The sequence below is a fragment of the Poromitra crassiceps genome (assembly GCF_964638095.1).
Source record: "Poromitra crassiceps genome assembly, chromosome: 8".
NCBI lineage: Eukaryota > Metazoa > Chordata > Actinopteri > Beryciformes > Melamphaidae > Poromitra > Poromitra crassiceps.
In genome coordinates, this window is record NC_139629.1 from 22100915 (window position 1) to 22115213 (window position 14299).

At 46.5% G+C, this 14299-nt stretch overlaps 2 protein-coding genes across 2 annotated transcripts in view; one reads left to right on the forward strand and one right to left on the reverse strand.

The window, feature by feature from the left end:
- Nucleotides 1–14299, forward strand: part of lamc3 (laminin, gamma 3) — a gene marked incomplete at its 5' end in the record, with an annotated part of 191099 nt that overhangs the window by 126305 nt on the left and 50495 nt on the right. Inside the window, one exon of the mRNA XM_083642378.1 lies at nucleotides 11834–12061. Within this exon, the coding sequence (XP_083498504.1) occupies nucleotides 11834–12061 (228 nt within the window). The remainder of the gene's footprint in view (nucleotides 1–11833; nucleotides 12062–14299) is intronic.
- LOC310781557 (E3 ubiquitin-protein ligase TRIM35-like) lies at nucleotides 7282–8403 on the reverse strand (the record flags this gene model as incomplete). The annotated part of the gene is made up of 1 exon (XM_083642189.1): nucleotides 7282–8403. One exon carries the CDS (start codon nucleotides 8401–8403, stop codon nucleotides 7282–7284), a length of 1122 nt encoding a protein of 373 aa, XP_083498315.1.

Sequence of the window (14299 nt, forward strand, 5' to 3'; positions counted from 1 at the left end):
CTCTCCTGCATCCTCTGGTCCTTCCTCTCTGTCGCCTCTCACTGCTTCTCTCCTGCATCCTCTGGTTCTTTCTCTCTGTCGCCTCTCACTGCTTCTCTCCTGCATCCTCTGGTCCTTTCTCTCTGTCGCCTCTCACTGCTTCTCTCCTGCATCCTCTGGTCCTTTCTCTCTGTCGCCTCTCACTGCTTCTCTCCTGCATCCTCTGGTCCTTTCTCTCTGTCGCCTCTCACTGCTTCTCTCCTGCATCCTCTGGTCCTTCCTCTCTGTCGCCTCTCACTGCTTCTCTCCTGCATCCTCTGGTCCTTTCTCTCTGTCGCCTCTCACTGCTTCTCTCCTGCATCCTCTGGTCCTTTCTCTCTGTTGCCTCTCACTGCTTCTCTCCTGCATCCTCTGGTCCTTCCTCTCTGTCGCCTCTCACTGCTTCTCTCCTGCATCCTCTGGTTCTTTCTCTCTGTCGCCTCTCACTGCTTCTCTCCTGCATCCTCTGGTCCTTTCTCTCTGTCGCCTCTCGCTGCTTCTCTCCTGCATCCTCTGGTCCTTCCTCTCTGTCGCCTCTCACTGCTTCTCTCCTGCATCCTCTGGTCCTTTCTCTCTGTCGCCTCTCACTGCTTCTCTCCTGCATCCTCTGGTCCTTCCTCTCTGTCGCCTCTCACTGCTTCTCTCCTGCATCCTCTGGTCCTTCCTCTCTGTCGCCTCTCACTGCTTCTCCTCCTGCATCCTCTGGTCCTTCCTCTCTGTCGCCTCTCACTGCTTCTCCACCTGTCTCAGATGCCCCTCATTATACATCCGTTCATTCATGCTCAACACGTCCTCATACCGAAAACAACAGAACAAGTCGATTTCTAATGACTCCCCCTGAAATGATATACTGTATGAGCAGGTGATACGCTTCAGGGACACCACTTGGTTAAGGTCAGGCAACTGAAACAACTTGGTTAAGGCTAAAACTGGAACACTTTGGGAGGAAGTTACGGGCTGCCAATCCCACAACTTCACCCTTACTTGTCGGGAAGCTATTAATTAATTAGACCATCCATCATCCATCCATCCATCTATCTATCTATCTATCTATGTATCTATTTATCTATCTATTTATCTATCTATCTATCTATCTATGTATCTATCTATCTATCTATCTATGTATCTATCTACCGGTATGTATCTATCTATCTATCTATCTATCTATGTATGTATCTATCTATCTATCTATCTATCTATCTATCTATCTATCTATCTATCTATGTATCTATCTATCTATCTATCTATCTATCTATCTATGTACATGTATGTACATGTATGTATATATCTATCTATCTATCTATCTATGTATAGATCTGTCTGTCTGACTATCTGTCTGTCTGCCTGTCTGTCTGCCTGTCTATCTGACTATCTGACTATCTGTCTGTCTGCTCTAGTTGTTGTATTCATGAGAGGACAGAGGGATCTGGAATCCCAGCAGGACCCACACTTCTGCCGTACCTCCACCTGTAACGCTGTGCTTTTGGACTCAGATGCAGAGACGACAGACACAGGATGAAGTTTAGTCTTTTTACTGACTTTGCAAAAGCACCAAAACAAACAAGAACAACTGCCAAAAACACAGTGGGAAAACTAAAGATAGACTGGGTTGGACGGCCGACAAGAAAAACTAAGGAACAGTCTTTTAAAGTTGCTTCAACTCGGGAAACATCACACAGAGGCAGGAATCCAAAACATGAGGAGATCAGGAGCTTGGGTTGCGTGGAGGTGAGTCAAGATTCAGCAGCAAGGTCTGAAAGCACAAACTGTTATATAGGCTGCCAAACAGCTGCAGGGAATTTAAGATAGATTATCACGGCTCTCCTATAGGCTACCTCCTCCTGTCATGCTTACTGTAGCGGAAAGAAGAACGCCTGGTACCTTGTACAGCGATGGGCAGACCTCTGCGTGCTGGAGCTCTGTCTCCTGTCCTCTCCTCTCCTCTCCTCTTCTGTCATACCTCCACCATGTCTCCTGTCCTCTCCTAAACTAAACCACCTATGCCCATACAAGGGCGTGCGGCTCAATTTGTGTGTGTGTGTGTGTGTGTGTGTGTGCACGCGCCCATGAACAACGACAGTCGGAGAGAAGTCTGCAAATTTCAGTTGTTAAATGTGCGCTGCTCAACCTTTTCACTGTCGCTTATGATTGGAAACACTTTTGAATGTGTGCCCACTGCCAGCTTAGCCACGAAATGGCCATGACATGACAGCAATGTCATGGGCAAGCTACAAAATTGCAGAAGATGTGCAGGAAGGGAAAAATCCAGTCGTGCCCAGCACAATTTTCACTTTGCATAGGTCATGTGCTTGATCTATCCTGACACTGCCAGAGGGATGGTTTTGTTAGGTCATGTGCTTGATCTATCCTGACACTGCCAGAGGGATGCTTTTGTTAGGTCATGTGCTTGATCTATCCTGACACTGCCAGAGGGATGCTTTTGTTAGGTCATGTGCTTGATCCTAACACTGCCAGAGGGATGGTTTTGTTAGGTCATGTGCTTGATCTATCCTGACACTGACAGAGGGATGGTTTTGTTAGGTCATGTGCTTGATCTATCCTGACACTGCCAGAGGGATGGTTTTTTTAGGTCATGTGCTTGATCTATCCTGACACTGCCAGAGGGATGGTTTTTTTAGGTCATGTGCTTGATCTATCCTGACACTGCCAGAGGGATGGTTTTGTTAGGTCATGTGTTGATCTATCCTGACACTGCCAGAGGGATGGTTTTGTTAGGTCATGTGCTTGATCTATCCTGACACTGCCAGAGGGATGGTTTTTTTAGGTCATGTGCTTGATCTATCCTGACACTGCCAGAGGGATGGTTTTGTTAGGTCATGTGCTTGATCTATCCTGACACTGCCAGAGGGATGGTTTTGTTAGGTCATGTGCTTGATCTATCCTGACACTGCCAGAGGGATGGTTTTGTTAGGTCATGTGCTTGATCCTAACACTGCCAGAGGGATGGTTTTGTTAGGTCATGTGCTTGATCCTAACACTGCCAGAGGGATGGTTTTGTTAGGTCATGTGCTTGATCCTAACACTGCCAGAGGGATGGTTTTGTTAGGTCATGTGCTTGATCTATCCTGACACTGCCAGAGGGATGGTTTTGTTAGGTCATGTGCTTGATCCTAACACTGCCAGAGGGATGGTTTTGTTAGGTCATGTGCTTGATCCTAACACTGCCAGAGGGATGGTTTTGTTAGGTCATGTGCTTGATCCTAACACTGCCAGAGGGATGGTTTTGTTAGGTCATGTGCTTGATCTATCCAGACACTGCCAGAGGGATGCTTTTGTTTTCGTTGCGTGATCTGATCTTCAAGAACTTGCGCGAATCCAGCTGCCGTGCAAGGTTATACTTGATCTGTGCTGGCACAAAATTATGACCCTGCATGTCCACTGTGAAATCTAATAATCCAGTGCAGTGGTTCTCGAATGGGGGTCCGGGGACCCCCAGGGGTTCCAGGGGGTCCCCAGCCAAAAGGGGGGTAATTTATTTTCGCTATAATTCCATTCATAAGTAACACAATGACTATTTTGGTGATGAGTTTTATACACTTTTTGTAATAAAACATCTAAAAGCATCAATCTTATCATATGGGGGACCGTGGGACAAAATCCTATCAAATGGGGGTCCGTGGTCTAATTTTTGTCAGTTTAGGGGTCCTATTTTTTTACGGGTTAGGGTTAGGTTTTAGGGGTCCTATTTCTTTACGGGTTAGGGTTAGGGTATATACGGTATATAGGGTATATATATATATATAATATATACACACACACACACACACACATATTTATGGGTAAAAGCCTGTACAGTATTTCTTCCTCAAAACAATAGTAGACAAACAAATATATTGGTCATATTTACCCACTACCACTGACAGCTGCGATGGGATTTGACATTTACCAACCTCACGTGCATTGTCTCCCCCCCTCCAAATTGTTGCATAAAATCCACTTTTCCCTCTTCTTCCTCTTGTAGAAACTGGAAAGCTTCTTAAACTCCTGCTTAATCTGCCTCTCTGTGCGTCGGGCCTGGACCTTAATGTGTTCTGCTGTTTTATCAAAGTTTCCTTTAACTTCATTAAACAGCTTCAGTTCCTCCTTGTGATGCCGTGCAGCATTGACAACACACACTGGCAGACACACCACAATCACACACACACACACACACACCACAACTAAGAGCTTGAGTTTCGCAGAGAGCAGCATGTTGTCCAGGATGTGAACAAGAGCCATCCCTTTATCACCTCAGCAGCAGTGGTGTAGTCCCGGCAGAACGCGTGGGAACGGCGTTCCCATACTTCTCCAAGCAGTGTTTTGTGTGTGTCAACGTGTGTGTGTATGTGGAGCCAATAAAACGAGTGAATCTGGACAAAGTTGTCATTCGTCTATATTTAAGGTGGGCTGAATGATTCACATGGCATCAACTCGTGAGTCGTGGCTTGAAGGAAGAAGGAAACGTTCCACCTTAAATTTAAGGTGGGCTGAATGATTCACATGGTATCAACTCTGGCTTGAAGGAAGAGGGAAACACTCCACCGGTCCACCTTAACTAGCTAGTAGTGGCATTTTAAGCATCAAAATGGTTTTTTTTCTCCCAGTACCTGACGAGATAACAAGTAAAGATGAAAAGGCAGCCAAACATCCTTTCATTTTTCGGACCAGTTGCGAAAAAGGTACGTTTACAATCATTTAGAAACAATGTTAAAAGCTGTTTTGGCACCAGGCAGGCACACGCCCCCTGGGCCAAATCAGCTACACAAGGAAGCACACCGGTCCGGTTTCTCAGTTTCTGCACATGCGCAAGCGGTGTTACATTACCGAGATTTATTTTCAATTAACGCTAATCAAAAGTTAGCGTTAATCACCAGATTGCAATTTGCAACGCCAGAATTCACCACAAAATGGTAAGTTACTTGCTAAAAATGCCAGCCGCCGTGCCAAATGATCAATTATGCAGCCTTGTGCAACTTGCGTGATGCTTGAGACTTGTTTAGCTTAGCTGTTTGTGATAACTGACTCTGTCATGGGCTACTTCTGCAGTGTCTAGAGGACACAATAAATTATGTGTGTGTGTCAGTGTAGTGTGTGTGTGCTGGGGGAGGGGGGTGTTCCGCAAATAGGTGCGTTCCCTCACTTCTCAAGATAGCACTACACCTCTGCTCAGCAGGGAGGGATTTATGACATCACTGTTACAGGCACAGACACATTTAGTGACATCACTGATGATGACATTTTGACATCATTGTCATCAGTGTTATAAGTACTGGGCTTCTGAGAAAACACCAGAGCACTGGACGAGGAAACTGGACACTTGTTCGATGATGTCACCGACAGCATTGTGATGTCATCTTGCGGTGAGGAACGCTGTAGCACTTGATAGCTGAGTCAGCCAGGTTCGAAGAGAGGACTAGCAGAGCCAACCCTTATAGGTCCCGAATATGACATCACATTGTGTTATGACATCATCAGTGAGACCATCAAAGATGACATGATCATAATTATGACATCATCACTGTCGACATCCCAATGATGACATCCTAACAGCGTCGAGTGATGTAGTCATGACATCATCTAACAGTTCGTATTCATGAGATGTAGGTATGACATCACCTAACAGTACCCCCCCCTCTCCGGGCGCCACCTGGCGTCCGATGAGACTTGCCACGTGAACGGCCAGACCGATGAGCCCGACAGACAACTACAGAGGGCGCTGCAGAGTCTGAAGGTGAAACCTCAGCGGATGCTGGAGACTCTGAAGGCGCAGCCAAAGGGAATGCTGCAGACTCCGAAGGTGGAGTCTCAGCGGATGCTCCAAACTCGGAAGACGGAGCCAAAGGGGATGTCGCAGGCTGAGAGAGCGGAGCCCCAGAAGATTCAGCAGAATCTAAAGGCTGAGGAGCCTCAACCAATGCAGAGCCAAACACAGGTGGGCCCCGGCCAGACTGGGAGGTCAATGGACTGATTCTGCCCCTGCAGCAGGAGAGGGTCTGGCTGGTAATAGCTCCACTGTGGACTAGCAGGGAAGAAAAGGCTGTTTAATACCTTTACACAGCCATCCACCGAGAGTACCATGCACACTGGCTTCATTGCACAATCCACATCAATCATTTTCAGCATGTAGCAACGAGCTAGCGGCTAGCGCTTCTCTTATTGTTTCGAAGGCAGCGGCGCAGGCATTTGAGATCGGCAGATTCAACACCCACAGCAGCAGAGATCTCGACATCACCTTCTTCTTCTTCTTTTAATGCCTAGTTCCTCATTGCGCAGCTCGCAAGACGCTGGCGGCTCTAAGAAATTTTTTGTTTTTTGTTTTTTTAGATTTTTTTTATTTTATTTCCTCCCCCCCTGCTCTCCCCAAAATTTCAATAAACCTTTATGGCATATTATTACACTACACTAATACTGGTGTTGACAGTAATAGAAGGTGCCAAATCATTCAAAACAATAAACATTTTGCTTTTAGGAGTATTGTGCCAGCGTGCAGCGTGGTTCCAAAACGTGTCAACGTGTGTCGTTGCCTGGGAAACGCACATCCCATAATACAACTGTTCGCATCGCATCCCATAATAGTATGATACTTGGGATGCCATTGCGAACATAGATGTGAACAGGTTAACTAAAACTTTAGCGTCGCCAGCGACGGCTCCCACTGACGGCCCCCACCGTTGCGGTCGGGGTACGTTTCGAAATCCCTCCAGGCCTGAAAGATTTTCTAGGGGAAACTGTGTGTGTGTGTGTGTGTGTGTGTGTGTGTGTGTGTGTGTGTGTGTGTGTGTGTGTGTGTGTGTGTGTGGAAAACAATAAAACACAAAAAAATGGTATGCAGATGTGCTTGGTTGGGGTGGCTTTTGGTGTTTTGTGGTAAAAGTGGCTCTCCTATTGACTTTGTCCTGCCAGTGCGGCTCTCATCGAAGAAATAGTGAGGATCACTGTTCTAATGGCTTTTCCGGCAGACAGGATGATGCCTTGCGGCACATTGGATGGTCTCACTCTAGATCTGGTTCTTCTTTCGTTCAAATTTTCCGGTGTTTCTCACAGCTTCTCAATCTTGGCTGTTGCGCCTCGTCTCATGTTCCTCCGCTCCTCATCCCTCCTGAGCAACAACGCGCCTTCACCTTCGTGAAGGGCTCCTCCGTTAACTCATTCCCCCCGCCAGGGTTTCTGACCATTTTCAGTGATTTTCTGGGTCCCACAAACCCCTAGTTGCCACGGCATATTTTTTTTTAATTTCAGCTCAGCACCAGCGCTTCAAGTGCTCTACATGTTAGTTGAGGGACACACCCCCAACTTTGCTGTTGCACTGTTAGAGACATTCACTGGTAACATCTTCATATGCAGACTAGTGTCAAAGTAGGGAAACATCCTGTCAGTGAAGGTGTATGTGAAGGTGTGTATGTGTGTGTTAGTATCAAGATCAGAGAATGACAGCTTTCCTCTGTCCCAGTCCAGACTCACTCTGACCCTCTGGAGCTTCTTCTTCACTGAGTAAGCAGTGAATGGACTTGGGAATGTTCTGTATTTACCTGCTCTAGCACTGAACGATATTCTCCATATTCCATCCAATATCACACCCTTCCTGTGGGCAGACTCTGATAACACACCCAGGGTCCAATATTTACTGTCTCCAACCTCAAGATCCCAGCTGTGAGTTCCTGAGTTAAAGCCTTCAGAGGCCAAGACAGCCCACCAGTCAAGCCTATCTGGGTTGTCGAGAACCGTGTATGGCCCTCCAAAAGGTCCTCTTATAATGGTCAGATCTTCAGATAGTCTGACTCTGCCAGTGTTTGGGTCCAGAATCACAGGAGTGTAAGAGACCTTCTCATTCATCTTTTCCCAGACTCTGAAGCTCAGGTTGGCCAGGTGTTTGGCCTCGTCTATCAGAGCTCCTGAGACCAGTTGTGGATCTTCCAGCAGGGGGCGCTGGACTCTTTCCACTGTAGCCTTGTAGTTCTGCAGGACTGAGACATCTTCAGCTCTCAGCTTCTTCTCTATGGCTCTGACTGTGTCTGAAAGAGCTGCTATCTCTCTGCTCAGACCCTCAGTCTTCTCCTTCATCGTCTGACTCTTCTGCTCCTCTTCCTCCCTCAGTGAAGCGATCCTGGCCCTCTGTTCCTCTTGTAGAAACTGGTGAAGCTTCTCAAACTCCTGCTTAATCTGCCTCTCTGTGCGTCGGGCCTGGACCTTAATGTGTTCTGCTGTTTTATCAAAGTTTCCTTTAACTTCATTAAACAGCTTCAGTTCCTCCTTGTGATGCCGTGCAGCATTGACAACACTCACTGGCAGACACACCACAATCACACACACACACACACACACCACAACTAAGAGCTTGAGTTTCGCAGAGAGCAGCATGTTGTCCAGGATGTGAACAAGAGCCATCCCTTTATCACCTCAGCAGGGAGGGATTTATGACATCACTGTTACAGGCACAGACACATTTAGTGACATCACTGATGATGACATTTTGACATCACTGTCATCAGTGTTATAAGTACTGGGCTGCTGAGAAAACACCAGAGCACTGGACGAGGAAACTGGACACTTGTTCGATGATGTCACCGACAGCATTGTGATGTCATCTTGCGGTGAGGATCGCTGTAGCACTTGATAGCTGAGTCAGCCAGGTTCGAAGAGAGGACTAGCAGAGCCAACCCTTATAGGTCCCGAATATGACATCACATTGTGTTATGACATCATCAGTGAGACCATCAAAGATGACATGATCATAATTATGACATCATCACTGTCGACATCCCAATGATGACATCCTAACAGCGTCGAGTGATGTAGTCATGACATCATCTAACAGTTCGTATTCATGAGATGTAGGTATGACATCACCTAACAGTACCCCCCCTCTCCGGGCGCCACCTGGCGTCCGATGAGACTTGCCACGTGAACGGCCAGACCGATGAGACCGACAGACAACTACAGAGGGCGCTGCAGAGTCTGAAGGTGAAACCTCAGCGGATGCTGGAGACTCTGAAGGCGCCGCCAAAGGGAATGCTGCAGACTCTGAAGGTGGAGTCTCAGCGGATGCTCCAAACTCGGAAGACGGAGCCAAAGGGGATGTCGCAGGCTGAGAGAGCGGAGCCCCAGAAGATTCAGCAGAATCTAAAGGCTGAGGAGCCTCAACCAATGCAGAGCCAAACACAGGTGGGCCCCGGCCAGACTGGGAGGTCAATGGACTGATTCTGCCCCTGCAGCAGGAGAGGGTCTGGCTGGTAATAGCTCCACTGTGGACTAGCATGGAAGAAAAGGCTGTTTAATACCTTTACAAAGCCATCCACCGAGAGTACCATGCACACTGGCTTCATTGCACAATCCACATCAATCATTTTCAGCATGTAGCAACAAGCTAGCGGCTAGCGCTTCTGTTACTGTTTCAAAGCCAGCGGCGCAGGCATTTGAGATCGGCAGATTCAACACCCACAGCAGGAGAGGCATTTGAGATCTCAACATCATTCTTCTTCTTCTTCTTCTAATGGCTTTTCACTGCGTATATGAATCTATCTATCTATCTATCTATATATCAGTTTCCTACTGATCTTTGCAGCCACATCAGCTCAGTCAGGACCACTTGAGTCAAATAGAAAGTTGTATTGACATTAGCAGAAGTGATGTTTGGAACCATGGCTCTGTTCTGGCAGCTCCCTGCCCTTCCATCAGCTTACAGCAGCAGCAAAAGACCTCCAGGTAGGCCTACAGAACAGAGCAAGCAACCAAGACAACAGAAATGACATTGCTTAAAGGATGGGTTTACCGATGGGGAATATGAATATATATTAATTCTTAAAAAATCTTAAATTTCGAATCCGTTGAAATTTTTGAAATTGCTTGTTCACAGCCAGAGAAAAAAAAAATGAAAAAAAAAAAAAAAAAAAATTGGGCCAGGTGACGCGTTTCGCGTCGAAACGCGTCACCTGGCCCATTTTTTTTTTTTTTTTTTTTCATTTTTTTTTTCTCTGGCTGTGAACAAGCAATTTCAAAAATTTCAACAGATTCGAAATTTAAGATTTTTTAAGAATTAATATATATTCATATTCCCCATCGGTAAACCCATCCTTTAAAGCCCCAATATGTAGAAAGTTGCTGAGCAGCAGCAACAGCGGGCTCTGCTGCCACAAGTAAATAAATAAAATCACTTTGTACGTTCAGATATCAGCCTTATTATAGTGTTTCTGTTTGTACTCTTCAGTGTTTAACTGTTCCGCTGAAAAAATAGCTCCAAATATCCCAAAATCGTGTTGTGTCGAGTTGTTTTATTGAAGACTAGCGCTTTAGCTTCCTCAGGCTATCCGCGGGATATTGAGTTGATCAATCAATTTAGGGAAAATTAAGACCATCAAAAAGTATTAGAAAGTCTTAATCACCATTTGATGAGGTATTTAATTGGTAGCTATTGTGCTGATTGTGTTAAATGGGCATATAATATTGTCTCATATCGATTGCACACCCTGAATTGAATCAAAATCTTATCATGGCAGACTTTGTGATACTACTACTACTACTACTGAACTAGTGTATCATTGTCCAAAGAGTCTATGTAATATCGTATTATGATCAAACTTGTGATTTACACCCCTATCGCTAATGTGACTAAAGTGGCATGGAGGTCTTCAAATATATTGAAAAGGCTAAAAAAAAACATCTTAACTCATTGAGTGCCAGCCACTTTTGGAGAACGGACGCTCCCAGTGCCAGAGTTTTCAGAGCGTTTTCAGTGATTTCTCGAGGCCCACAGAATATTGTGTGATATTACTATGTAAACACAGAACACGCAAAAAGAACAAGGAGACTCTATTGTATCATCAGCAAAAAAAAGTTTATTGATACCATTTTCCGTTCTTTAGTTATGAGCCGGAGAAGATAGGTTGTTTTCAGCGTTTTCAGGCATTTCAAATTATAAGCTGAGATATTCAGCCTTTTGTGAAATGCAGCATTTCAAGCACATTCACTGACTCTAGGTAATATTTTCTGATGTAGTGATGTGGTGTAGTTGTGTCCTGCCCTGCGTGCCCCAACCCCCTCCCCCCCCCCCTCAGCTGAAAACTCCTCCCCACACTAGTAACACACAGCCTCACGCATGCAGCGTCTATTTTCGGAGTGCTTTTGGTGCGCCGCCTCCCAGGCAGCGCAACATGGAGAAGCCACACGCGGACTGCAGTAAAAGGTTTGGCTTTTCATTGTCGGCTGCTGCTTTTCTAGCGGCTAATCGTGTGGAGAAACTATGCTGACAGATAGACAGAGGCAGAAGGGCTCAGTTGTGTGCGCGGATTGACTGTGTTCGCAGCCCCCGTCAGTTGCAGCCAGAACAATCTACATGGCTCTGGGCTGCAGCATGAGCGGGTTCACTTTGATCACGGCTATTTCAGGCTGTGTATTCCTGACATTTCTGTAATCTGGAGAGCACTGTCGCCACCTAAGGGTTCTGTAAAATAGGTTATAGACCTCCAATAGCTACAATAGTTGTACAGGAAATGCGGAAGGCTTTGATCGACGTCCCACCGTCAAAAAACGCAATTGACGAACATGTCCGTCCTTGGCACTCTACGTTACTATTTGAAATGACGAACATGTTCGTCCATGGCACTCAATGAGTTAAAAGGTATTGAATTGAAGTTCATGATTCCTGCATATATACGCTACATACCATCATCATCAGCTGATTCCCCCTTTGAGATCAGCAGCATCAGCAGATGTGGGCTATAGGTTTGTGAGCTGAGCTTGACTCCAGGGCCTGCCTGAACTAACTGTATACTGTATGCCTGATGTTTGTGATGCTCTTCCCCTCTCCTCCTCTGTCCAGACACGTCACAGCTCACAGGGGTCACCCTGACCTCGGCTTCCCTCTCCTCCGGTCCAGCCCACGCTCCTGCTCCTTGGGTCGAATTGTGTTCCTGTCCTCCGGGTTTTGCAGGACAGTTTTGTGAGCGCTGTACCCCAGGATTCACCAGGGAAGTCCCAGGCGGAGGGCCCCTCTCAACATGCGTGCCATGCAATTGCCATCACCATGGCTCCTGCCACCCAGAGACAGGTTAACACAAACACTGTCACTCTAACTGTGTGTGTGTGTGTGTGTGTGTGTGTGTGTGTGTGTGTGTGTGTGTGTTTTCACGCATGACTGCATGTGTGAGTGTTACATCCTTTCATACAGTACATAGTATGCATTTGGGGGTCATGCACAATTTAGAGTCAAAAGTATCGGGTCGATCGCTCCTTTTCAGACATAGTAACACTTCCATCAAAGTTCAAAATAGGCCTAAGCGGTTTGGTCTGAGTGTATCTGTTGAGTTAAAAACAAATGCAAGAAAACAAAACAAAGACTTACAAAACAAGATCACATGTGAAAACTAACAGCGCATGGCACAAACTACAGTCACAGTCGTGAGTGCACAGGGCATTGCGACTGATTTTTGATCATTCCTTAAAGTCCCTGGAAACCAGAAATATTTCTTTATTATTTAGCATTTTGAGTTAATCACATCACAGGACCCTATGTTAATAAGCCACCAGCCAAATTTGAACGATGATGAACGTCGCAAAGTATATAAATTTAGGTTTGACAGCCATGGCAAAACTCATGAGATTTCATTATTTTTTAGAGTGTACTTTCTCCCGCGGAATGTGTGGGCGTGTCCCATCTACAGCAGGGAAATTTCTGTCTCTCGGAGAGCGCGAGAGAGAGGGGGGAGGGAAACGGAGAAAGAGAGATGAGTGCACACACCATGTGTGTGTGTGTGTGTGTGTGTGTGTGTGTGTGAGTGTGTGTGTTCCCGCGTTGCTCCGCGGCTCTGTCTCTCTCTCTCTCTCTCTCTCTGAGAGAGAGAGAGAGAGAGAGAGAGAGAGAGAGAGAGGTGTCGGGTTTCAGGCCATTCTCTGAGTGTGTGTGTTCGCGCGTTGCTCCGCGGCTCTGTCTCTCTCTCTCTCTCTCTCTCTCTCTCTCTAGAGAGAGAGAGAGAGAGAGAGAGAGAGAGAGAGAGAGAGAGAATGGCCTGAAACCCGACACCTTGCTAATCTCACAAGCATAGCGCTTGGCAGACTGCATACAGAGGAGACGGACAGCGAGGGAGCGCTGTCACTGGGGGCAAAGAACGGACTTGCCATAGGTGGGTGCGGATTGCGCGCGTGTACAAAGGTTATATAGAGCTTATGACGTCATAAGCTCCTGCGTTTTAGCACCTCGCGCACTGCTGTCTTCAATGAGGAAGTACTTTTTAGAATCTTGTAGAAAAGTGGCGATTTTAAGGCTTTGGGTTGAAAGTAATGTATAATAATTTCGGAGGCACAAAATTACTAACATAAGACCCTAAATAACATAGTTAGAACGTTTTTGTGGATTTTGGTTTCCAGGGACTTTAAGTGCAGTGCATTTTGGAAATGGAATAAGTAGGTATAATATATAATAATATATGAGCCGTAGGAGTGGTAGGGGCTGGCATCGTCTGGACCAATCAATTCACTTATTTTCCTCTCCTTTACAAGCAGCGTGGAGCATTTGGCAACGGAGGCGGTCCCGCCTCACAGGCTTCTCTCCCTATAGGAAACTGTTGTCCTTGTGTGGGAGGTGCAGAATCGCCACGGGCAACAAGCGATACGGCACTCTAAATTAAATTAGCTGGAGAGAGCTAGCTGCTCCGCTCCCAGGAGAACCGGTGCCCAGTGTGAAACGGTTCAATGGTAATAGCCGAAGAGTCAGATAGAAGTTGGTAGTGAAGCGCAGGGACAGTTGGACTATGGTTCCTGACATCTGTAGAGGATGCTAGCCGCCTCTGCAAGCCCCACTCTGTGCTTCCTGGCACATGCTGACAGTTCTGTGTGGATTCACACCACAGCCACAGGAAAACTGTTGGAGCCTATCTTACTTTTTCCTGCTTAAGGGATTTATTAAAAAAAAAAAAAAAATGGCCAACATATCATCCACAAAAATGGCTAGTAGGCTTTTGAATAGCACAGTACACAAGTGTGCTTTGGACCCGGTCCGAGCAGGCGGGCGACGCACGCGTAAATCTTGCTAATCTTTGACACAGAAATTGCCCTGCTTGATTGGGAGCCTACTGACACACACCCCCCCTCTATTATTGTGCCTCTCCTCCCACTCTGGTGCCGTCAACTTGACGGTGAGTCACCAAAATACCACCAAGAAACAGGCGCCCCGGCGAGGAAAGAACCTGTTGTGCGCCCGACGAAAATGCCACTTCAGTGCCGGAGCCCTGCCATGCGCTGTGTGCCGTGACCAAAATAAAGAATGTGTTCTCCAGATGACATACTGTAA